At 49.6% G+C, this 26,062-nt stretch overlaps 2 protein-coding genes across 2 annotated transcripts in view; one reads left to right on the top strand and one right to left on the bottom strand.

The window, feature by feature from the left end:
• Positions 1 to 26,062, bottom strand: part of RAB37 (RAB37, member RAS oncogene family) — a gene marked incomplete at its 5' end in the record, with an annotated part of 57,315 nt that overhangs the window by 12,782 nt on the left and 18,471 nt on the right. Inside the window, one exon of the mRNA XM_081270065.1 lies at positions 805 to 915. Within this exon, the coding sequence (XP_081126191.1) occupies positions 805 to 915 (111 nt within the window). The remainder of the gene's footprint in view (positions 1 to 804; positions 916 to 26,062) is intronic.
• The window catches only part of LOC308635595 (polymeric immunoglobulin receptor-like), a 191,313-nt gene continuing 174,391 nt past the window's right edge, over positions 9,141 to 26,062 (top strand). The window contains exons 1-2 of the mRNA XM_081270056.1: positions 9,141 to 9,263; positions 19,585 to 19,926. Of these exons, the coding sequence (XP_081126182.1) occupies positions 9,221 to 9,263; positions 19,585 to 19,926 (385 nt within the window). The 5' untranslated portion in view covers positions 9,141 to 9,220. The remainder of the gene's footprint in view (positions 9,264 to 19,584; positions 19,927 to 26,062) is intronic.

Raw genomic sequence — 26,062 nt, 5'->3', positions numbered from 1 at the left:
GGCCTGATTTGTCCAGGGGCTGGCAGACTTGCATGTTGTCCAGGAGACGACATCTGCTCTTCCTGTGTCGGGAGCGCTAGGATTCTGGGAGCCAACAGTGTGAGCGGGAGGGAGCCCTGGGCCCGGTCCTCCCAGGACCTTAAGGGAACTCGAGAGCAGCTGTGGGTGTGCTAATGCCAGGAGGAGAGGACGAAGGTGCCTGTGCAGGGACTTGAGAGGACCCCCAGCCGGAGCTGCCCACCGCGCTGTGCCCAGGAGAGGCAGAGGGCTGAACCGGAGACCCCTGGGCGTCTCCACTGTGCTCTGGTTTTGCCCTTCCTTTGCCTTTCCAGCTCCATCATGGCTGGGGGCTAACCTGGGCAAGCTACCCCAAGATAGCCTTTGCTTTCTGCTCCTGGTTCTGATGAGCCAAGGGGAAGCCCCAGAAGGAGGTGCAGGAGCGGAAGAGAACCGGGGGCAGGGAGAGTTGTCTCCCTGTCTACATCCTGGGGAGGTCCCACAGGCCCATGAGTCCCTCCAGTGAAGGTCACACGGCTCCTGCCAGGTGGCCTGCCCAGCAGCCCTCCTTGTCTTCTGGTGCCCCGTAGACTCATGGTGGAATGCACTCCCACCCCCACACCACCCGGGGACACTGCCCCTCCCTCTTGGTCACCACCACTTGCCTGCACCTTGGGAAACAGTCTTTTGGTTCAGCCTCCTTGAACAGCCCCACACGAGTGCCCACCTGTTTCTGTCTGGCACCCTGATTGACACATAGGGACCCACAGCCCACGCCCAGACCCCGCAGCGCCCACGAGTGCTTACTGTGAATCCGATGCCCACGGTGGCCGAGAAGGAGCCCGGGATGAACTTGCCCTGGTCAAACTGGACCAGCAGAGATGTCTTCCCCACACCGCTGTCGCCCACCAGGATGGTCTGAAAGGGAGCAACAGAGGGGGCTGAGGGCTGCGATGGGGGTATGGCCGGCAGGAGCTGGTTCCTTGTAGACAGACACACACACACACACACACACACACACACTTAATTTTCCATTGAAGTCACTGAAAAATGCACAAAGACTAGAAGAAATCACATCCCAGCCCACATTCAGGAACGGCCTAGGTGACCATGAGAACGTGCTCATGACGTCCAACATGGGGCCATATGTGACTCTGGGTCTCTGCTGCTATGCTGAGGCCTAACACTGCCATGTACCCTGAGGCCACACTTCTCATGGGCCTTTCCCAGGCCAGGAGCTGTGGCAGGCCTGTTCCTGGAGACAGGGACTCCTCAGCTTCAGCTCGGGGACCCCTCCCCTGGTATCCAGCCTGCATGGTAGCCTGAAGGCTCCCCGGGGCTCCAGGCTCCCTGGTTCCTTCCCCATTTCCCTAGGTGGTTCCCCTGATAAAAATCCTTGCACTTTCATTCCCTTTTGGCATCCGCTCCTGGGAAGACCAGAGCTAACACAATGCCCATGGATCTGCCGCGTGTGCTACCCCAGGAAAAGCAAAAACAAATCAGTCTGTGAAATAAAGCAAAATTGAGATGTCTGGTGTGTGCCTTGGGAGGAGTTCTCAGTGGGCCCTGCAACAAGGCCTTGGAGAGGAGCACATTTAGAGGAAGCAGATTTAGAGGAAGAGGAGAAAGGCCACTCTCTTTTGGGAAGAAGTAGCGGTGAGAATTCGTATGGGAACTCGGGTGAAATATTTGAAAGAAGGATCATAAGCAACAGAAAAGAAATCCATGTCACCCAGAGGCTGCACCACCAGGCTCTCCGTGAAGGGATGAGCTGTGGGGTAGGGAAACGCCTTGGTTTCCAGGTGGGCGGTGGTGGCTTTCCAAAGGCAGACACTGGAGTCATTGGAAAGGTGGGGCAGATGCAAACTTTAGCTGGACTTGCAAATACCTAGAGGCAAAAAGACTGTCAGCCTTGTGAGCAAGGTCCACGTCCCCAGCCACTGCAGGACTCTGACCTTGCAGGTAGGGATTGGGCATCGAGGCTGGCCGAACACAATGTGGACTTTCGCAGTCCCCTCACTATGGTTCCTCTGCCCCCACCCCCCAAACCACATTCTGTCCAGCTTTCATTTCCTCCTGGGTGAAAGACATCATTTGTTTGCTATGAACAGTGAACAGTAGCTTGATTAATTTCCATCTCAAATCTAACTTCCTCCAGCTTTAAGAAGTGTTTCCTAGAGAGAATATTCTAGAAGGTGAGGAATAAGCCCACATGTGCCCGCTGCGTTGGCTTCCTAGAGGACATAGCAGATTCTCACTTTCCCCTTTATCCTTTCCTTGGCAGGGTGAGAAGTTCCCACCCTTTCATCTGCCATCCTACAAGCAGACTCTTTGCTGGCTGCTGAGGCCCAGGGAGGCGCCCAGGGCTCCGCACTCCAGCTCAGCTGACTCCTGGCTTGGGGCAGGGGCAGGGGCAGGGTGATGCTCTCATATGGGTCTGTTAAGCAGCATCAGGAAGGTGTGGCAGCAGCTCCCAGAGTTTTTAATTTGGGCCACCACGGACGGAAAGCTCAGAGCTGGTCAATCCGCAAGCATCTCTGAATTATTTCTCCCTAAATCCAGGACCTCCCTTCCATCTGTCCCCTTTCCAGATTTTTCAACTGTGCTTTCCCCCTTCCAAGAGCATTTACAAAGCATTAATTAACTAGAAGTCAATTAGTCACGTTTCTGACCGAAGCCTCTGTGTCATCTTTGCCGTGATCCGGACCAGTGTCATGTTAGCTCTTCTGAAGTCATTTTGTCATGTCTGCATTTGTGTCTCCTCCACTTCCAAAGGGGACTAGAGGTCATTTAAGACAAAACCCACAGTGTATTAGAGGGCAGAAAAAAATGTGCTCAAAGACAAAGGGGGTGTGTGGGTGAGTGGCGGGGGGTGTCTGGGGGGCACATCTCCCACCCAGGGTGCTGTGGCTGCTCATGACTGCATTTGAGAATTGCATTTGACTCTAGGTTTCCTGGCGGTGAGGACAACATAGGAAACCACTTGGGGTCTGTGGTGCTTGTGTGACAAAGAATGCCTGAGTTCTTTTGACCCACGGCATGTGACACCAAGCGAGAGGTAGACTCCTATGGAAGGGGCCCCGAGTAACAAGATGGGCACTTGCCACTCTGCAGCAGATGCGAAGCTGTGACCTCGGTTGAATCAGAGGCCTCACGGTAAATCACACGACAGCGGAGACCTAGCCGTGGGCTAAGGCCAAGGGTGCGGACCCTCTGCCCTCCATCTTTCAGGGCGGTGTTTAGAACACCTTGGTGAACGGGTGTTTCCTCCTGCAGTTGGCTCTGAGTGACCTTAACCAGGCGGGACATTCAGATGCCACCCAGGAAAAAGATCATAGAAATAAAAAATGTTCTGATGGCCAGACAGTAACAGAAAACAAAGTCAAAGACAAGGGAAGTGGGAAAAATATTTGCCGGACCATATGACAGACCAGATTGAACATCCTCCCCGCAGGAAGAGCTCAGGAGAAAAGCTCAAGAAATAAATTAACAAAGAATGTGAACAGGTGTGTTTCCTGGGCATGTGTTCCTGGGTAGTCTCGTGGGCCCACTTGGCTGGGCTGCCGTCCCAGTCAGTCCACCCAACACGGCTCTAGGTGCTATGAAGGCATTTCATCCATGTGGTTAGCATCTACAGACTGTTGACTTTAAGTCTTCAATAATCTAGGTGGGCCTCGCCTGATCAATTGAAGGACTCCTGAAGTCTCTCAGGGGAAGAAGAAATGCTATCCCAAGTCTGCACCATCAGCTCCTTCCTGAGAGTTTCCGGACTTCTGGTCATCTCTGTAGATTTTGGACTTGCCAGACTCTATGATTTGTTCATTGGAACATCTCTCTCTCTCTCTCTCTCTCTCTCTCTCTCTCTGATATTGATCAGTATATGTCAATACGTCCTGTCAATGCTGCTTCTCTGGAGAACCTTAACTGATACAATGTGATAATACAGCAGTTTGATGAAACGTTGAGAATGGGCAGGATTGGCTTCGGTTTGAGGAGCGGGCCCTCACTCACACGCCAGCAAGCATATGAACCTTTGGGAGAGAAACTGATGGTATCAAAGTTGCCAATGCAAATTCTTTTGGTTTTCCTTGCAAAAGAACTCACGAGGATGGGTGCGGCACCCATGCTCACTGTAGCATTCCTGAGAAAAATCATTCAGCAGGTGGGGAAGAGAGGAAGAAATTCTAGAATATATACCATGTGGTGCAGGAAAAATGGCAATAAGAATGGGGCACTTAACCACCAAGCCACACAGTGTACTATTTGGGAGAAACTGTCATTCAGGGAATGAAACCTGGCAGGAATATTCTGAAGTCTATGCAGACTTGTTTGAGGGAGACTTTAGTGCCCAACAGGGTTCACTTGGAAGCTCTGGGGGTGATAGGTGGGAATGGAGAAAAGGTTTTATTCTTCATTTTGTCTTATTTTCATTTATTTTTTACAACCATTTTCTTGCATTATCTTTTTTTAAAGTATTTACTGGGAAAGTGTTAAATAGAAAAGAAAGTATTTTAGAGTCGACATTATCAATCATGTGTTTTTTCCTTTAAAAAAATAGACTATTCTGGGTACAGCAGTGCATGCCTAGAGTCCCAGCTACCATGGAGGCTGAGGTAGGAGGATAGCAAGTTTGAGGCCAGCCTCAGCAACTTAGACTCTGTTTCAAAATAAAATAAAAAATGGCTGGGAATATAGCTCAGTGGTAGAGTGCCCATGGGTTCAATTCCCACTACCAAAACAAACAACTTTAGTTTTTTTTTTTTTTTTTTAGAGAGAGTGAGAGAGGAGAGAGAGAGAGAGAATTTTTAATATTTATTTCTTAGTTCTCGGCGGACACAACATCTTTGTTGGTATGTGGTGCTGAGGATCGAACCTGGGCCGCACGCATGCCAGGCGAGCGCGCTACCGCTTGAGCCACATCCCCAGCCCCACAACTTTAGTTTTTAGAGTAGTTTTAGACTGAACAGAAGGTGCTGAGATTTCCCGCACGTGGGTAGCCTCCTAAAGTATTAATACCTCCCCCTGCCACGTTTCCTTTCTATGTTTTTCCTGAAGCCCTAGGAAAAGTCATAATTCTCCTGGGGAGGTAAATTCATACATGGCTGACCCTTATTGAACCTGGACTAAACAGACGGCTTTTCCACAGGAGCATGGGAGCCTGGTCATGGGGACACACCCACAGTTGACAGAAGCCGCTTCTGAGGTTGGGCCGGCAGCGGTCCCCAAGCACTTTAGGCTCATCTGGATTCTGTCGGTCCACCATGAACGTGTCACTTTTGTGACTGGAAAATAGTCTGTGGAGGTGCGTTGTGGGTGAGGGAGGGGGCAAGGCCATCCATAGCCTGACTCTCCTTGAACAAATGGTTGTTTTATTTCTCCAAATAAATTGAGCCCATTAATTTGTGCTTTAAAAACCATCAGGGCTGGGGCTGGGGCTCAGTGGCCAAGCGCTTGCCTAGCGTGTGTGAGGCCCTGGGTCCATTCTCAGCACTGCATATAAATAAATAAATAATACAGGTCCACGAACAACCAAAAAAAAAAGATCAAACTCCCTGCCAGGCGCGGTGGTGCACACCTGTAATCCTAGCGGCTCCAAGGCTGAGGTGGGAGATTTCGAGTTCGAAGCCAGCCTCAGCAACATAGTGAGACGCTAAGCAACTCCGTGAGACCCTGTCTCTAAATGAAATACAAAATAGGGCTGGGATGTGGCTCAGTGGTCGAGTGCCCCCGAGTTCACTTCCTGGTGCCAAAAACAAAATAAAACAAAGCTGAGGAGCAGGTGACGAAGCTGGCAGGTGCTCTCTTCTGAAAATCAAGAGCCCTTTCAACTTCTAACCCTGCAGAGGATCAGCCCACCATCTCATCCCTGCAGGCTGCAGTAACAGAATTCCACAGAAATTTACTTCTCAGAGTTCTGGAGACTTGGAAGGTCAGGCCTGAGCAGAGCCAGTGTGTGACAAGGGCCACTTCCTTAGTGCCTTCTGGCCATGTCCTCACATGGGGAAAGGCAGCTCTGGGGGCCTCAGTCCCTAGGGCGGCCCCTCACAACCTAGTCACCTCCTAATACATGGTGCCGGGACCAGGTTTCCACAGACAGCTTCGTCGGGGACACAGACATTCAGCCCGCAGCACCTGCTCTTGGAGACTCATTTTTCCTGGAAAATCAGCTTGACCTCTGCCTGACTTCCAGGGCTGAGACCAAGATGGCAGAAAGGGACATTAGATTTGGAAAGCGTTCGAGGTTGGTGCTGTGTCTTATTGGTTTTGTTCATTTGTGATAAAACATCCTTTCATTTTGGGGAACTTGTTTCAAAGGCAACCTTGGTGTGAGCACTCTGATGTTGACCAGGTCGAAGATTCTCTATCTTACTAACTCTTTGATATCAGGGTCCCTCTTCATTTTTAGCACCAAATAGGACCAAAGAGCTTCTCTCTCTCTGTGTCTCTCTCTTCTTCTCCAACCTTCCTCTCCTTTCCGTACTTACATGGGCCAGACCTGGTTCGAATCTTCACTCTGCTACTTCATAGCTACTTACTTGCTTGGATTAATTACCTGCTCGCTGAGCCTCAGTTTCTTTATCTGAAAAATAGGAATAACATCACCTGTCCTCTAGATTTGCAGTGAGGATTCAGTGTGATAATTATGTAACATACAGAACAGAACCCAAGTGGGTAGAGAAGATGAAGTACGGCAGGTCCAAGGGGAATCAAGGAGCTTCAGGAATGGGTGCTGGAGTAGTTACGGTTTATGGCTGGTTCTTAGGTGCTACAGAGTGTCTCAGTGGGCTCTCAGAGCCAGGGGAAGAATGGCAGTGCCATACACAGAGTGCATCCATTCATTTATTCTCTGCCAGTGTTTATTGAGTACTTACTGTGTGCCAGGTGCAGATCTAGCCACTGGCAACACAGCCCTCACTCATGGACTTCTGGTCCAGAGTGAGAGAGACTCCACCAAACCAGCCCTGTTGGTACAGAAGCTGCCCCCACCTGTGAAGTTGAGTCCGAAAAGATCAGGTGTATCTGCAAATTCATGAGACCGAGAAGAATGTGTCCCTGGATGCATCTCCACCAGACAGAACTGTGTGTTAAAGCCAGACATAAGCTTTCCCTTCTTGTTTTTTTTTTTTTTTTATATTTATTGTTTAGTTTTCGGTGGACACACATCTTTATTTTATTTGTATGTGGTCCTGAGGTTCGAACCCAGTGCCGCGCGCATGCCAGGTGAGCGCACTACCGCTTGAGCCACATCCCCAGCCCAAGAAAGGCCCTTCTTGATGATATTTATTTCACAGGGCATCTTTCCCCAGAGTAGACAGTGTCGTGTGTGATGGAAATCTGTTGATTATTGAATGACATAAGTTTATACAACACATTGGTGCCCCCTTCTGATTTCTGGAATCACCCATGCATTTCTACGGGAAGAGATAAAAGATGAGTGAGGCTGGGCAAGGTGGCATACACCTATCATCCCAGTGGCTCAGGAGGCTGAGACGGGAGGATCTCAAGTTCAAAGCCAGTCTCAGCAACTTAGTGAGGCCCTAAGCAACTTAGCAAGACCCTGTCTCTAAATAAAATATTAAAAAGGGCTGGGGATGTGGCTCAGTGGGTTCAATCACTTGGTTAAATCTCATTTCTTGATTCAAAGGGGAATCCTCCCTGGGGAGGCTGAGTCTCGGGGGAGCAGCATCAGAGGGTCTGGCCATAGGCTGGGCTCCTGGCAGACAGTTCTCTTCACCCCTTGCTGAACATGCCCACGAAAGGAAGGGTTATTCCATTACTCTCATGCATCTGTCCCCTTGTCTCCAGGGCCTTCCCAGCTAGTGTGACTCCCGGTCATTCCCCCGGAAGCCAGTGGCTCCCCTGGTGCAGAAGCCGGTGTCTCCCATGTACTGGGTGGTGACGGGCGGTGGGGGCCGAAGGCCTGCAGAGCTCTGCCCCGGGTTTCTGACCTGACCTTATGGTCTGGAGATATGTAAAGTGAGAGGCCGACTCTGGCCACATCCTGAAAAACCAGGCTTATCAGCTGCCGAGTTTCAGTGCAAATTACTCACCTACACTGCCTGTCTGCTGAGGGCAGGAGGGGGACGTCCCTGTCAGGATGTCACAGGGTGTGTATAACACATACCCAGGTGTGAAATATGGGAAAGGCCTGGCCTTTTCATGAGCCCCCCAGGGCTTGGGGGGTGCTGATGGGGGAGGGAAGGTGGGGAGGACGTGGGATCCGAGTGAAGGGAGCAAGACAGGCCAAGCTGGACTGACTGACTGACTCCTTCCTTCCTTCCTTCCTTCCTTCCTTCCTTCCTTCCTTCCTTCCTTTGACGGATGGTTACTGTAAGGTGGAGGTGGGAGTGGGGGGTGACAGGTGTAAGTAATGGCTGGTTCTTGGGCCAGGAGCTCTGGTGAGATTTTGGAGGACTCAGGCTGAGTCAAGATTCACAGATCTCAGCTGGTGGCTTCCATAAGGACGCAGAGCGTCTTTTTCATTGGGCTAACATCCTTGCTCCCGTCTCCCAACTCTTTGACACCATTTCCTTGTAGTCTGGGTCTGGACCCCTCCTCATTCCCACTTCTAGTCTACGAACTCCGGGCCTTCGGGTTCTCAAAAACCCAGCCACACCTGAAATCCCAGGTCTAGGGCCTTCTGTCCATCAGCCTTGACTCTCCAAGGCCCCTCTGTGGAGCTGGGTCCCCTGCCCCACCTTTTCTCCAGAGGAGGGGGGAGGAGTAGAGCAGGGCTGGCCAGACCCAGTGGCTCCCTGTCTGCAGATGTCTACCAGGTAGAGAAGGAGGCTGGGTTCTCTTTTTAGGGTCCTCCCTGCCCCCGTGACTCTTGATTGTGGTGGTATTTCTCAAAAGCTTTTCACGATGGGGCTGGGGATGTGGCTCAAGCGGTAGCGCGCTTGCCTGGCATGCGTGCGGCCCGGGTTGGATCCTCAGCACCACATACCAACAAAGATGTTGTGTCGGCCGAGAACTAAAAAAAAAAAAAAAAAAAAAAAAAAAAAAAAAGCTTTTCACGATGACTAGAACTTCTTGCATTGCTAACTGCTCTGAAATTTCACCCTGTTCACCTCCTTCCTCTTTTCTTCTGTTCACCAGTGGGAAGTGGCTGAGGGAGGAAGTGCCGGGCGAGATGAGAGAAGGCAGAGGGCAGGAGATGGAGTCCAGCGTGTAGCAGGTCCTTGTGACAGGCTCCACCGAGGGGAACCCGAGGGAAGAGAAAATGCACCTGCTGTGGCTCTTTCCCGTCCTCCTCTGGCTCCCAGGTGAGTGGACCAGGTCTGTGTATGTGGGGAAGGCTTAACTGGCCAGAGGAAGCAGCTGGCAGAGGGACCTGGGGCCCAGCAGGAAGGCGTGAGCCTCTGGGGTTTTATTTTCTCACGCCCCCAATGTGTTGGCATCTACAGTTGCCAAGGCCGAACTGACCCCTTCATCATGAGCCTAGCCCAGGGGGGATCCCTGGCCCCTTGGGGGCTGTTCCTGTTGAAAATGGACAGCAGGTGGGCCAGAGCCTGCACAGGATGGGGAGAAGCATGGGAGCTCTGGTTCCCGGGGCGGGGGTGGGCTGGAGAACGGCTGCTGCTGGCCTGGACTGTCGCCTTCCTTCTGAACGTGCTCTGAGAGGGAATGGCTCAGTGAAGAGGGGAGGTGGAGGGGGTTTGTAGGAAGGAAAGAGGGCATTTTGCTGGACAGAAGGGAGAGGAGATTCCAGGCATCTGGGTAAGAAGGAAATAATAGGGCTGGGGATGTGGCTCAAGCGGTAGCGCGCTCCCCTGGCATGCGTGCGGCCCGCGTTCGATCCTTAGCACCACATACAAACAGAGATGTCGTGTCCGCCGAAAACTGAAAAATAGATATTGAAATTCTCTCTCTCTCTCTCTCTCTCTCTCTCTCTCTCTCTCTCTCTCTCTCTCCTCTCTCTTTAAAAAAAAAAAGAAGGAAATAATAGAAGTTGCTGAGGGCCTGAGGGTCAAGAGGAGGTGGGATGGAGAGGAAGGGAGGGCTGGGATTGGGCCAGGCAGAGGGTCGTGGGATCCCTAAGTTGTGATTAAAACACAGGGACCTTTCTTGCCTTGTGAACCTCGGCCGTCTCAGGACTCAGAGGCTTCCTGCCTCTTCAGCATCTCCATCCAGATGTGGAAATTTCAAACGTGACCTGACCCCATGCCCCCCGCATCCCTCTCTGCCCCCTTCTTCCCTGTCTTCTTGTTTGGAAAGCCCATCTTTTTTGGTGCTTGGGCTAAACCTGGGGGCAGGAAGCATCTGTGTCTTTTTCCACACCCTCCAGTGACCTCCGGTCTGACTTGGAGTCCAGGCATTTCCAGAGGCCGCGGGTGCTCTCAGAGGTCCCTGTGTCTCCAGGTCGTCTCCTCTCCCTGGCTCCACCCCCTCTGGTCACAGTGGCCCCTTAATGTTCTTTGAACCAGCTGGGATGCTCTGCTTCAGGGTTTTGTTCTTTCTGTTCCCGCTGCCCAGAATGTTCCCAGACAGCTGCAGGCTCTGTCCTCCACACCCTCCCTGTGCGTTCTTCTCATTGGGCCTTTGTTGATGACTCTAAAACTGCAATTCCCTTCCATGATTTTTCTGCATCTCCTGCCTGCTCCTTCCATAGAATGAAATCTTCCAGAGAGCAGGGATTTTTTTGTGTGTGCCTATAACAGTAGTGGGTTCCAATTAGACCAATAATATTATTTGAATGAGCAATTTAATTTTTTTTTTGTACTGGGGATTAAACCCAGGGGCACTTAACCATTGAGTTACATCCGTAGCCTTTTTTTTTTTTTTTTTTTTTTTGCATTTTATTTAGGGACAGGTTCTTGCTGAGTTGCTTAGGGCCTCGCTAAATTTCTGAGTCTGGCTTTGAACTTTCGATCCTCCTGCCTCAGCCTCCTGAGCCTCTGGGATTATAGGCATGCGCTACCATGCCCACTTGAATAGGGGGATTTATCCAATAAGAGAGTATAACGATTGCTGCAAATGGCCCTCCCCGTCTTTCTTTTCCTATTTTCATAGAATTGAATGATTAAGACTCTTAAAATCGATTGGAAAGGATCTACATCATTTGTCGGAATATCCGGTGGATATCTGAGGAACAACTGTTCCTCAAAGTGTTAAACAGAATTACCACGTGACCAGGGGATTCCACTCCTAGGTGTTGGCCCAGGAGAGCTGAAGATGCATGTTTGTGGGAAAAGTTGAACCAAGTCCATAAATGTTGGGCTGGGAGGTATCCGGGTGGTAGTGTTTGAATAGTGCGCTCAAGGCCTGGGGTTCAGTCCCCAGCACTGTAAAGAAAAAAAAAAAAAACCCAAGTACTCATGACAATATTAGTTGTAATCTGTGAAAAGTGGAAATCCAGATGTCCAACCCAAACAGGTGACTGGCTGAGTAGAATGTGGTCACCCACATGATGGGGCATTTCACAGCCATTACCTAGTCTGAAGACCCACACCTGCCACAGTGTGGACAGACCCTGAACAAGACCCTGAAGGGAGGAGCCACACACAGAAGGTCAGAGGGTCTGACTCCATTCCTAGGAGATGTCTGGAATAGGCCGATTCATAGGGACAGCAATCAGATCCTGGGCTGGAAAGGGGGCCAGGGAAGTGGCTACCAGTGGGTAGGGTGTTTCTTTTGGAGGTGATAAAAGTGTTTCAAACTAGAGTGTAGGTGGTTGCCCAGTTTTGTGAATGTATTAAAAACTCCGAGCTGTCCTCTCTACAAAGGCGAATTTGATGGTATGCGAAGGATCCTCGGTGGAAAGCAATCGGAGAGCAAGAGAACAACGGGAGAGTCCTGGGGGAGTGTCCAGGTGGGTTCGAGGCGAACCTTAATGCTCGGGACTCTCACAGGGTCTATTTGACCCTCCAGTGCACAGAATGAAGAGAAAGAAAAAGATAGTTTTAAGAAGTAACAGGCACCCAGAGGAGAGCAGAGAGCAGCCCTGGATGGCAGGAAAGGTGAGACCCAGGCGGGCAGGGAGTCCCACCTGGGCCGGAACCTGGGGCAGGGGAAGGGGCAGGTGCTCCCGAGCTGGGCCAGCTCTCCCGGGGTAGGAATTCAGAGCACGAGGGACATGCGCTTGGCCGGGATGTGTTTGGGGAACAGAAACGTCAGTGTGGCCTGGTCACATGCTTCAGAGAGGGCTGGTGGGGCAGCCTGGGAGAATTTCATCAGCTCTTGGGGCAAAAGGGCTGGGGAAGGAAGGTGACCCGTCCAGGACCACGAAGCTGGCAAACACCTGCAGTTCGGGGGAGGCGGGGGCAGGGAGTCTCTCAGCCCAGGTGGGCAACACAGGGAGACTCCATCTTGAAACAACAGTGTGACCCCCCAAGACCTGGATGATTTGATATGTGACAATGACATTGCTTAAATGCTATGTTTGTTGGGTTGTTAAGAATGAGCCCTGTGAATATTACCTTCCGCCTGACGTTTCTCTTTGGGATTTGCCTCTTTTCGTTCTTCATCGTTTTCCAAATGGGGATGTCACTGTTTCTCCTTGTACACATTATTTGTAAAGAGCCAGGATATTAATCACTTTCTGGGGAATTCATTCAAGTTTTCCTTCCAGTTCTTTTCTTTTTCAGGGTTTTTTTTTTATAGTGGTGTGTCCAAGAGTTGCGTTTATTGGCTTTTTTCTGTGTGATATCTTCTATTAATTTTAAATTTAAGAAGTTCTTCCTCTCATCAGCCCCAGAGATTTTATAAAGATTCATTTCCTTTTTCTTTCTTTCCTTTTTTTTTTTTTTTTTTTTTTGGTACTGGGAATTGAACCAGGAGTGCTTTACCATTGAGCCATGTCTAGCCCTTTTTATTTATTTTTGTTTGGAAACAGGGTCTCACTAAGTTGCTTAGAGCCTTGCTAAATTGCTGAGGCTGACCTTGAACTTGCCCAGCCTCCTGCTTCAGCCTCCTGAGCCTCTAGGATTTGGGGCATGCCCACCACACCTAGCTATTTCACTTCTGCTTTCTTTCTTTAAACCCTAACCCTAATCCTAACCCTAACCCTAACCCTAATGTTTGCCTCTTTTCCTGCCCTGGATGGACCCGCACGGCTGGTGCTGCTGGTGGCTGCTGCTCTCTGCTTCCTTCTTCACTTATCTCTGAAGACTTTTGTGGGTTATGAAATTATTAGACTAGAGTAGCTCTGTTTTTAGGCTATTTATTCTGTTTTAATGATAGGTTTATCTATTCTTGCTAGATTTCTGAGCTGATTTCTATATTATAGCCTGATAGTGGGTTAGCATCTGGCAGGGAAACCCTTCACCACTCTTCCTTATTTTATTTTTCTATCAAGGTTTTTATTTTATTTTTAATTACATTTGATGTTGGTGTCTTATAATCACACAGAATAGTGGGATTCATTGAGACATCTGCACAAGAACATAAGGCACTTTCCCTCCCCGGGCCTCCCCCCTCCCTCCCCTCTCCCTCCCTATACCCTTCCTCTACTCTACCGGCCTCCTTTTTACATTACTGATTAAAAATATCCCCAAATTCTTACCTGTTTACCCCTTCAGATCATCTCTGGTGTACACACACATATACACATACTCACACACACAGACACACACAGACACACACACACACAGACACACACAGACACACACACACAGACACACACAGACACACAGAGACACACACACACGGACACACACAGACACACACACACACACTTGTGCTAGAGATGATCTGATTAAACATAAATGTATATATACATAAACTAGAATTATCTGAAAGAAGTTCTGGGGTTTAAAATGTATCATTATTGTCATTATTGTTTTGGTACTGGGGATGGGACCCAGGGGTACTCTATCACTGAGCTACATCCCAACCCTTTTCACTTTTTTTAAATTTTGAGACAAGGTCTTGCTAAGTTGCCCAGGCTGGCCTGGTACTTGTGATCTTTTTGCCTCGGTCACTGTCTATGATAGACTTAAAAGTTTTTTTTTTTTTTTTTAAAGAATAGTTAAGAGCTTTCATTCCAATAGTTAATAATACAGTGCTTGTTTGTCAAAATAGAAACTGAAATCGAGGATTAGTAATTGTGTACTGAAGGCAAAAAAGGGTTTCCACGGCACCAAATAAACCAGTTCTGAGTTTTTCCCTAAGATACATTTAAAGGCTCCAGATTCCTCAGTGTTTATCAAAATTTATGGAAGAAAAGAGTCAAGGTTGTCTTTTCATGGTCGTCTTTTCACGCCATGAAAAGAAGATGGCTGCTCCGATGGCGTGGGTCTAGAATGACCCACCCTCCCAGCTCGCGCTGGGGGCACCAGACCCCACGGGTCCGAGAGGGCACAAGAGGGAGCAGGTGCTGGGGAAAGGCTGGGGCTCTGGCCCCTCACGATGGTCGTGGGTATAAAGCCTGGGGGGAGAGTGGGGCCACTGTGGCCCGCCAGCCTGTCCTCTGGGTGACCTTGTAAGCAAGCACAAGCACAACATGCTGCTATGGAATGCAGGTGACCCAAAGACTAAACGTCACAGGGCCTATGGTGACCATGCAGAGTTGATGGAGCTTGGTATTGTCACCACTCTCAAGTTCCCAAGGGAAAACAGCAGATTTGATGGACAGGTGTTCAGGCTGAGACGGGGAAGCCCACAGCAGGTCCCTTCTGCATGTCCAGCTGCTCTCCTTAAGTATTTTAAACTATTTTTAAAAATGCGCTGACACTGGACACAGTGGCACATGCTTATAATTTTAGCTACTTGGGAGGCTGAGGCAGAAGGATTGCACAATTGAGGCCAGCCAGCCTGGGCTACTTTGTTAGACATTTTTTTTTTTTTTTAATTTGTAGGTTGTAGATGGACACAGTGCCTTTATTTTACTTGTTTATTTTTATGTGGTGCTGAGGATAGAACCCAGTGCCTCATGCATGATGCCAGGCAAGTGCTCTGCCCCTGAGCTACAACCCCAGCCCCAGCATGCCTGTTTTAATATAAAAAAAAGACTGGGGTGCTCAGTGGTAGAGCACCCCTGGGTTTTGCCCCCAGTACCAGAAAAAAGGGAAAAGAAAAAAAAGAAGAAGAAAGTAAAGAAAAAGCTCCCTCTGAGTTCAGGTTAAAAACCAAACACCAAATCAATTTTTTTTTTTGGTACTGGGGATTGAACCCCAGGGGTGCTTAACCACTGAGCCACATCCCCAGCCCTTTTTTATTTTAATTTTATTTTATTTTAGTTTTTTTTTTTTTAAAGAGAGAGTGAGAGAGGGGGGAGAGAGAGAGAGAGAGAATTTTTAATATTTATTTTTTAGTTCTCGGCGGACACAACATCTTTGTTGGTATGTGGTGCTGAGGATCGAACCCGGGCTGCACGCATGCCAGGGGAGTGCGCTACCGCTTGAGCCACATCCCCAGCCCTGCTAATCTCATTAGATGGATTCAGGGTTGCTTCATCTTTTCCTGTGTCCCAGAACTTTCCGTGCAAGTCAGCCACGATACCTTCCTTACATCTTTGGTAGGTAGAGTTGCACAGGCCTGGAGTTTCTTCTGGGAGAGTTTAAAACAATCAGTTTGATTTATTGGAATAGCTTGGGGATTGTTTAGGTTTTGAACTTCTTTTGTGCAAGGAGTTATTTTTTTTAGGAATTTGTTTATTCAATATAAAATTTCAAATATCTGGACATAACAGTTTATATATCCTTTTACTGTCTTTCTAAATTATTATTACTTTTGTTATTGTCTGTTTAATATGTGCAGGATGTGCAGCGATATTGCCCTTTTCATTCCTGATATTGATTACATAGCTCTTTCCTGTTTCTATCATGAATTTCTTGCTATTTTTTTTTGAATGTAGGTTTTGTTGATCTTCTCAGTTATATGTTTGTTTTCTGTTTGATTAAACTTTGTTCTTATCTTTATTATTTCCTTCCATTTGCTTCTTCTCTTCTTACTCTTATTTTTTATCTAATTGACATAGATGTTTAGCTTATTCAATTTCAACCATTTTTGTTTTATAATATATGCACTTAGTGCCATAAAACAACTTCAAGCATAATTTAGATGCAGCCCATGAGACTCTTTTAAGTTGAGGTATAATTTACAGATACTGAAATGCATAGAGAGTAAAAGTATAGTTCTGAGTTTTGTAACTCACACTCCTAGCAAGATACAGGATATTTCCATCACCCAGGAAGTTCTTAGTTCCCGGCCCAGCCAGTCCTTCCCCCTGTGAAGCACAGTTGCGATCTTTACCACCACAGATCAATCTGCCTGATGTGTTCACATATGGGATCAGAAAGTGTCTTCGTCTCTGTGTCCATCTTTCAGCCGGCATGTCTGTGATGCCCTCCGTGCACTACTAGAAACAAAGGAACTGAAAACCCTTGTTCACAAAAAGAGCAGCAGGTGCACTTTCGTAGTGTGTGGGAATCCTGGCTGCGTGGCGTCTTTTTCCATCTTGAATTGTCAGTCTTAAATTTTAGCTATGTGGTGGGTTGCAGGCAGTATATTATTGCAGTTTTAATTTGCATTGTAGATGGCTAGTGATGTCTTTATTTTTATTTTATTTTTTTAAATAGAGTGAGAGAGAGGGGGACAGAGAGGGACAGAGAGAGAGAGAATTTTTAATATTTATTTATTTTTTCTTAGTTCTCGGCGGACACAACATCTTTGTTGGTATGTGGTGCTGAGGATCGAACCCGGGCCGCACGCATGCCAGGCGAGCGCGCTACCGCTTGAGCCACATCCCCAGCCCCGTGATGTCTTTATTTATGTGTCCTGGGCCATCCATAAGCTTCCTTTCTGAAGTGTCTGTTTAAATTTTCTACATTAAAACAAACAAACAAAAAAAAAAATTCCAGGCTGTTTGTTCTCATTATTGAGTTGTTAGTCTTCTTGCAGATACAAATATATATATATTAGTTTAAGTGAACACAATATCTTTATTTTATATTTAAAGGTGCTGAGGATCAAACCCAGTGCCTCATGCATGCTAGGCAAGCGCTCTACCACTGAGCCACAACCCCAGCCCCAGATACAAATATATTTTTTATGAAAACTTTAGATTGCATCAGAATCTCTTGCAAAGCCAGATTTCAGAGAGGGAGACAGAGCTGCCCCACTAGATGGGTGCCTGCCGGGAGCAGAGATGGGGCTGCACACCTGAGTCTGCTCTCTGCGAGGCCCGGAGGGGACTCACCAAGGAAAAGATACAGAACTTTTTGAGGAAAGGTGAATTTTTGAGCTTTCTTTGTTAATCATGAAAAAACTTCTGCGTTGCAAGAGAAAGACAACAGTAAGCTAAATGGTCAAAGGAAATAATGCACCTGAAAATAATTCCCAGAAAATAGAAGCACCTCTGAAAATTGTTCCAGAAAACAAAATTTGAGATGTGGGGAGGAAGTCCTTTAAAAACTTGATTTGAGGGCTGGGGTTGTGGCTCAGCGGTAGAGGCTTGCCTGGCACGTGCGAGGCCCTGGTTTCTATCCTCGGCACCACATAAAAATACAATAAAGGTATTGTGTAACTGCAAGTAAAAAAATTAAAAAATATATATTTTTAAGTTGTAGTTGGACACAATATCTTTATTTTATTTATTTATTTTTATGTGGTGCTGAGGATGGAACCCAGGGCTAGGCAAGTGCTCTACCACTGAGCCACAATCCAGGCCCCCCCCCAAATTTTTTTTTTTAAAAATTTGATTTGATTGCAGAACGTATAAAAATGTATGAAGACACATTATATTTTATTTATAAGACAGAAATCATATATTGTGTGATTCCATTGGCCTAGAAATAGAAGTAGATTAGTGGCTACAGGGGGGCTGAGAGATAGGGTAAGAGAAACAACTGCTAATGAGATGAGATTTTTTAGAAAGTTTTTTTTAGTTATTGACAGACCTTTATTTTATTTGTTTATATGTGGTGTTGAGAATCGAACCCACTACCTCACACATGCCAGGCAAGTGCGCTACTGCTGAGCCCCAGCCCCAGCCTCAAGATGAGATTTCTTTGAGGGCTGAGAAAAATGCTCAGGAATCAGATCATGGTGATGGTTATGAGTGCTCTAAAAGCTGAGTTGTGGACCTTAAAATGCTACGTAACAAAACTGGCTGCAGTGGCCCACACGGGTAATCCCAGCGACTCCGGAGGCTGAAGCTGGAGGATCACACATTCAAGGCCAGCCTTAGCAACTTACTGAATCCTGTCTCAAAACAAAATAAAACTAAACCAAAAGCAGACATGATGTAGCTCAGTGGTAGAATATTCCTGGGTTTATTCACTAGAACTGATGGGAGGTAGCAGAGAAAAAACCTAAGAAGACCAAAAATTATAGGAAAAAAAATATATAAGTTATCAAAGACTTTGTCCCAATAGAGGCTCTTTTGCCAGATAGGCTCTAAAGAAACAAAAATTCATTTGCTCCATTTATATTATCTTTCCAGAGCATAAAAGATGGAAATCTGTCAGATTCATCTTGAGAAAATAGTGTGTCTCTAATATCAAACCTTCACAAAGTTATCACAAATCTTGCATGTGAGTGCAGGGCCAAGAGCCCACACTTTGTGTGGCCGGTGCCTGATTACCATTACTTCTGATGAAGCTGGGGTTTAAAAAGTGAGAATGTTTATGCAAAATTTTTGGCTCCTCCAGAAAAAAGAAAAGGTGTGATATTGCAGCATCTGTCTCCTCTGCAGGGACCATGGGCTGAAGTGGAATGGGGCTGTGCGAGCCTGGATCTTTGCCCTCCCCGTTTCCCTGGGCCTCCCCGTTTCCCTGGGCTCCCCACTTCCCTCGTCTCCTTGATGCTATGGCTTAGTGTCATTTGCCATTTTAAATAACCATTTTTGTAAAGAAACATCTAATCATATCCCAGATCTTTAGAAGAGGAGAAAATGGAAGAACAAATATGGAGAAGGTGTATTTTAGTGGTTGCCTTACTGTGAGGCTGGGGTAATCAGGACAGTGTGGGATTGGCATAAGGATGGACAATAGATCAGTGGATCACAAGGGGAAAACCCACACAGAACTCACAAATTTGCTATTTGACAGACACCAAGGCGACTCAGTGGAGAAGTTGGGATCTGGGTGTTGCGGAGCACGTGGAGACCAGCTTCACAGCCCTGATCGACTTCCAAGGCCTTCATCCAGGCAGGCTCCCTGCAGAACTCGGGAGGCCCCGAGACCCCCAGAACAGCCCCTGCTCAGCCGCCTAGTGTGGCTGCTCAGCGAGATGTCCCGAGGGCCATGGTGCTAGGTGGAGGCAGCAGCAGGTGCGGTGGGCCCGGATCCTGCTGCTTCCTCCCCTCCAGACCAGCACAACACAGAGATGGCCACAAAGGGACACCCCTTGAAATGTACAGATTCACTGGCCATCAGAGGCAGAGAGGGGTGAAGGGCAGGAAGCCACCCTTGCTGTGCCGCCATGTTTGTTTCTTGAGAGAGCTGGGGTTGTGCTCACCAGTGATCCTCCTGGAGCCTTTGGCCCAGCAGGTGTTAAGTAGGCAGGTCCGTCTCGGGGAAGGTGGGTTCCTTCCTTGACCATTATTCATGATGCACTTGGACTTGAGAACTCTTCCCAGAGCAGGACACTGTGGCCGTGCCCTTGGGGTGGGAAGTGACAGCTACATGGATCTGTGTTTTCCAGGCTATTCCACTGCGCAGAATGAAGTCACTGGTCCAAAGACAAAGAGTGGCCCAGAGCGGGGCTCACTGACCGTGCAGTGTAATTATACCTCAGGCTGGAAGACCCACAGCAAGTACTGGTGTCGAGGAGCTGTTTGGAGGGACTGCAAAACCCTTCTTAGCACCACTAGGTCAGAGCAGGAGGTGAAGAAGGACCGTGTGTCCATCAGGGATGATCAGGAAAAGCTCACGTTCATGGTGACCATGGAGGAACTCAGGAGAGACGACGCTGACATTTACTGGTGTGGAATTGAGAGGGTTGGATATGACCCTGGATTTCGAGTTAATGTGAGCATTGATCCAGGTAAGAGTGTGTTGATGTGTCCCTGAGGTCCCACTGAAGTGAATGGTCCGTTATTCAGAGTGACCTGTCACAGAGGGTGCTTGAATGCTGAGGTCTCACAGAATCCTGAGTGAACACTTGGGGTTGGCCAGGGGTGGGGCTTCTTTAAAAGCCTCGGGATCCTGGAACCTCCTCCAGGAAGTCAGCCAGAGCAGACTCTCTTTTCCCTCTGCACAGCTGAGTCCTGAACCTATTGCCAATAAAGGTCAAGGTGATGGTCCCCAGTTTCAGCCCTTGGTCTGGGGAGACCTGCTACTGCTTTCCTGGGACCTCAGTGTCCAGGGGTGCCCTGCTCTTTGGGGTGCTCTGGACGAGGCCTGGACAGGTGCTGTTCTCACCCCCCTCCGTATCCACCCTGGGGGAGAAGAAGCCCTGTGGAGCCTGGTGTGTTGGTCTGACTCCTGAGCCCAGAGAGGCCTTCACAGACGGCTGCGTTCCTGCTGCTGGGAACCCGCTGGGAGCCGCTCATGCCTTTGGCTTTCTGAGGGTCTGGTCCTAAGTCCTCCAGAAAGCAGGCGCTGCTGGAGGCTCCAGGGTCCCGAGGCCTGGGTTTGAAGGCGTTTCCTGTTGACTCTGCTGCTCGGCCCCTGGACAGGCGGCACCAGGTGGCAGGGCTCTGGGGGCACAAAGGAGCACCACAGTCACCTGAGCCCTGGAACCTCTGGGGAGTGTTCTGGTGGCACAGTGGGCAGCAGGCATTGTCTCTCAGAATCCTGACAATGCCCAGGAGGAAGGTGTCCCCATTATCGAATCTTCTTAACTTGCCTGAAGTGGAGGCCTTCCAGAACTTTCTGATTTGTTCGGGGCTGGTCTTGATCTTAGAAGTCTTCAATCTAGGGTATACATTAGCCCCTGTACTAGTCCCTCAGGCTCCTGGGTCCTTGCTGAGTGGAGAAGGCCAAGGGAGCCACTGTCTGAGGCACCGTTATAAGCAGAGGGTTGTTTAAGGTTTAGCTGTGCCCCAGTTGTCCTTGTCCTGAAGTTCTTCCTGGGGACCCTCTGACCCTTCCTCTCCCAGAGATCGGGGGATATGAGCGGTCCAGCATCCAGCCCCTCCACCCAGCCCTGATCCAGGCTTCTCCAGCAAGGGGGGCCACGCTATCTGCAGGCTCGGAGCCAGGGGCAAGGCTGGGGGCTGGCAGGAGGAGTAGTGTGTGATCTGTTTGTATGTCAAGCACCAACTACAGCGTCCCCAACTACAACAGTCCCCAACACCTCCACCTCCACCACCAACATGTCTACAGCACCAGTCACCGAGGAAAAGACCACCTGCCTGCCTACTCACCCTGACACCAGGTAAGCAGGCTCTGTTACTGCGGTCCCCTGTGGCTTAGTTGGCCCAGGCTGCTCCACTGGGGAGTGGTCCTAGGGCTTCAGGTTCCTTGGTGAGGGTGCGGACGCTGGGAGTCCTCCCGCTTGCTCTCAGCCCCTGGGAGCTGTCATCCTGGTGCAGGGCACAGTCTGTGGACTTACTGGTTCATCTGTTCTTGGGCCCCACGTTTATGAATTCACTTCTACATGGCAGGTGTAGAGATGGAGCCCAGTGGGAAAGCAATGAGTAGCAGTCAGTGAGGACCGTGTGGCTGCAGTGTGTGGGCACAGGGTTTAGGACCACAGTGGCTCTTGGCCCAGTGTCCCACCTGGGAGGCTGCGGTAGGTTGGGGGGCATCCTGTCTCTCCTTCAATTCCTCAAACTATAAATCAGTGGCACTGTTGGGCTCAGTGGTGTACACTGTCATCCCAGTGGCTCGGGAGGCTGAGGCAGGAGGATGGCAAGTTCAAAGCCAGCCTCAATAACTAAGCGAGGATCTCAGCAACTTAAAGAGACTCTGTCTCAAAATAAATAAAATAAAAAGGACTTGGGATGTGGCTCAGTGGTGGAGCACCCTGGGTTCAATACCTGGTTATTCCCCCCAGAAGAAAAAAAAGAACAGTAGCACGGGTAGCTCCCATCCTAGGCTCCTGGCAGCTCATGACAGGATTTCCTGCCCATTATTATGTTTTCTTTGACCTTGCCTCTGACCACCCCATGAGGAGGAATCTTACAGAAGAGACTGAGCCTTGGTCACTTCCTTGATGAGGGTCACTCTGGAGCTTGGATGGAGTCTGGCCTCCAAACCCAGAGCAAGGCTCATGCTTCTCAGTGCCCTGCCCAGCCATCTGCAGTCAAAGGGCTTTCGAGAAGCCGAGAGCCTCTTTGATTTCCTCCTTTGGCTATTCTTTTTTTTTTTTTTTTTTATTGTTGGTTGTTCAAAACATTACATAGTTCTTAATATACCATATTTCACAGATTGATTCAAGTGGGTTATGAACTCCCATTTTTACCCCGTATACAGATTGCTGTGTCACATCAGTTACATTTCCATTGATTTACAAATTGCCTTTCTAGTGACTGATGTATTCTGCTGACATTGTGGCTATTTTTCAGATCTGCCAAGGTCTTCTATTGCTGGGCCCTGTCACCCAATCTCTATGGGACTCCCCAATCTTTCCACCATCAGGGACTCCCTTCTCTTCCCCCTCTCTCGTTTACCCTCTGTTTTGAGAGTTTTTTTTTTTTCCTTACCAAACTGCATTTAATAAGAATAGCCAAGGAGGCCCCATCTTATTAACCAAAGCTTGTGTGAGTGTTTCTAGAGCCTTGGACTAGCGCGAGACGGATGATTTGTTCATTTAGTCAACAAACAGCCACGGAGCGTCCATTCACGCCTGTCGCTGTTTTGAGGAACACGTGGGGGTTCAGGAATGAGTCCAGGGATCCGCCCTCAAGTTCTTCCATCTCAAGATAACTCCTGTAACCAATTAAAGTAGATATAATTAATTGACACCTGTGTCTTCACATTCCTGTGAATTGAAAGTTGAATGGGGGAGTCCTTGTATGCGCCCCTAGGGCTGCCCTAACTAGCACCACAGGCCTGGGGACTTAAGGAACAGGAATTTATTTTCCTCACACTTCTGGGGCCAGGTGACCAAGACCAGGGTATCAGTCATCAGGGCTGGTTTCTTCCAAGGTCTCCTTCCTTTGCTTGTAGAAGGCCATCTTCCTCTGGGGTCTTCATGTGGCTTCCCTTTTGTGTAACTCTATGTCCTAATTTCTTCTCACAAGGACACCAGTTACACTGAATTAGGGCCCACACCAATGACATCAATGACCTCTTTAACTTTAATTACTTCTTCTTCTTTTTTTTTTTTTTTTTTTTTAGTTTTGAGACAGGGTTTTGCTAAGTTGCAGAGGCTGGCCTTGATCTTGCAATCCTCCTGCCTCAGGCTCAGAGTCACTGGGATTATAGGCATGTGCCACTGTGCCTGGTGTGCCACTGTGCCTGGCTTTAATAACCTCCTTAAAGACCTTTTCTCCAAATATAGTCACATTCTGAGCACCGAAGGGAGAGTCTGTCCCATGCTTTCTTCTAGCTTCAGGTGGTTGTCAGCAATCTTTGGGGCTTCTTGGCTTGTAGCTGCATCAGTCCAACCTCTGCATCTGTGGTCACCTGGCTTCTCCCTGTGGGTGTCTGGGTCCGAATTTCCCTCATTGCTGTGACAGTCATTGGCCAGGACCCACCCTAAACAGTACGACTTCGTCTTACCGTGATCACATTGGCAAAGACCCTACTTCCAAACAGGTCATGTTCACAGGCTCAAACTGGACACAAGTTTGGGGGGACATTGTTCAGTCTAGCAGAGAGGGCAGGCATAGAAGCAGGGAGACCTGGTGGGAGCCCATTGCCCTGTGATTTCTGCTGGGCCACTAGACCTACCGACCCCTACCTTGTGGAGCCCTCCTCTCCTTTATAAAAAACATCTTTGAGGGCACCCAAGAGTTTCCCTGGCTGTGAAACCAAGTCCTGCAGGCTGTGAGGTCTTCGGCCCTCCCCACCACCAGGGCCCGGGAGAGGGCTGAGACGGAAGCTGAGCGGGGTGCACAGTCCCCCTCTGTCATCCCCAGGCACCCCATCACCGAGCTCAGGATCCTCCTCCCGCTTGTCTTTGCTGGGCTGATGCTTCTCCTGATGGCGGCCTCACTCCTGGCTTGGAGGATGATGAGGCGGCAGAAGAAAGGTGAGAGGCCCCCGGCCCTGTGGGGTTGGGGCTGGAGGGGTGGGGAGTGGCCAGCCTAGGAGGCTTTGCTCAGAGATCATGAAACCCTTTTCCTGCCTGGCCTTACTTCCACATTCTCACGAGTTGTGCCACTTCTCAGAACGCTTGGGCCCCAGCTCTTGCCCAATCTGCCCAACCTGGGAGTCCGTCTGTCTGGCGGGAGGGCTCACCACCTCTTCTCCTGAGTGCGCCAGCCAGGCCTAACTCTTAAGGACACCTCAGCATCTAGATATTTGAAACTAAAAACTGGGGGAAAACCCTTTCTTCTTTTTGTCTCTGGACCACGAGGGCTGGGGGTGCTGAAGGGGGAGGACCAAAGGCAGAAAGCGGGGCTGGGTTGTGGCTCAGTGGTAGAGCGCTTGCCTGGCATGCATGAGGCACTGAGTTCGATTCTCGGCACCTCGTATAAATAAAGGTCCATCAACAATGAATAAAATATTAAAAATTTAAAAAAAATCACAAAGAAACTCAGGGGTCAGCACCTCCCTGGAAGCCAGTCCGTGCTATTGTGACTCCGCTGGGGGCAGCTGGGAGCAATTCTGCCTCCAGATGCAAGGAAGGGACAGGCCTTGCTGCCCAGTGACCCAAAGCCCACCTGAAGACTAACTCGATTTCACTGGGACAAACAGAAGCAGGGGCCGGGAGAGGGGGGTTGGCAGCCTGGTAGTTGCGGGAGGCAGGCACAACTTTGAGCTGAGCCTGAAGGACACACGAGGCAGAGGAATGTGGGAGTTCAGCAGAACCTCAGGCAGAAGTGACAGCCTGGGCTCAGCATTTTGCAGAAAGAAATTGAACTCCAGGGGCGCCGATGGCTGGCCGGTAGGACCACCCGAGCAGTCGATGGACTAGTTCTCGGATGTGGGGACCCAGTGGGCTGGGGTCTTCCTCTTTTTTTCAGATGGAAAGATGGAAGCTCAGAGAGGGGATGTGACCAATGTCACCAAGTGTCATCTGAGGAGTCACAGTTAGATCTGGGTCTCCTGTCTCTGATTCTGGCTGGTTTTGTCTTTCAGATGCGGGGCTGTCCCCAGAGCAGGTAAGAGAGTCCCTGAGGTCACACCTGAGAGACCAGCCAGCTCCTTCTCCCTCTTCCTTGTTTCCCAACTTCCAAGAGCCCTGGTGTCAGACGAGTCATGTACCGAAGCACCCGTGCCCCCCTGGCCCCCCAAGGGGAGGAGGGGAGGAGGCCTCAGGGGCAAAGGGGGTGGGAAAGTGGGGGGCACCTGGGGGTCACTGGGAAGCGGATAGGCTTATGTCCCGGTGTGGAATAGGAGCCTGTGCCCACAAGCTGCTCAGTGACTCCGCCTGTGTCCCCTCCCCCGGCGCTGCAGCCCCTGGAGGAGGACCTCTGCTATGCCAACCTGTCCGTGCTGCAGCCCAGATCCTCCCCCAGCTCCTCCCGGAAGAAGGCCTCGGCCCAGGCTGACCAGGAGGAAGTGGAATATGTCACCATGGTGTGTCCTTTGTGGGGACTCCCATGGGACTGGGCGGGGCAGATGTTTTGTCGGCCCCACTTTGAGGATGGGTTTTCTGGTACCTACGTGGGCCCAGCAGAGGAGGGTGGACTGGGCAGGGCCGGAGTTGTTGCAGGACTGGCCTGAGGAATGCCCCCCCCCCCCCAGGCTTTCAGAAGTGTTTTCACATGAGTTCTCAGCCCTGGGGAGGCCAGGGAGACCCATTGTGGTCCTCGCATGGGCAGGAGAGAGGCAGACAGGCCATGTGGCTCAGGGTGCCCTAGGCTGCCCTGGGCAGAGGTGGGATTCTGTTGTGTTGTGGCTAAAGCTCATTTGGGAGCCTGGCAGAGCAGGGGGAAGCTGGAGGGCGTGGAGTGGACTGGAGAAGCTTGCATCCTGCACCGGCCTCCTCTGAGGGTTCTCTGTCCCAGCCCGCCAGCCCCTCAGATCTCCTTGACCATCTCTATTGCAGCCCCCCTTACCGCGGGAGGACATTTCCTACGCATCTCTGTCTTTGGACCTCTTGGACTTGGAGCCGACCTACA

This window comes from Spermophilus citellus (genome assembly GCF_964194105.1).
Source record: "Spermophilus citellus genome assembly, chromosome: 17".
In the NCBI taxonomy this organism is placed as follows: domain Eukaryota; kingdom Metazoa; phylum Chordata; class Mammalia; order Rodentia; family Sciuridae; genus Spermophilus; species Spermophilus citellus.
The sequence above is the reverse complement of the archived record's forward strand: the minus strand, read 5'-3'. Positions and strand labels throughout refer to the sequence as shown.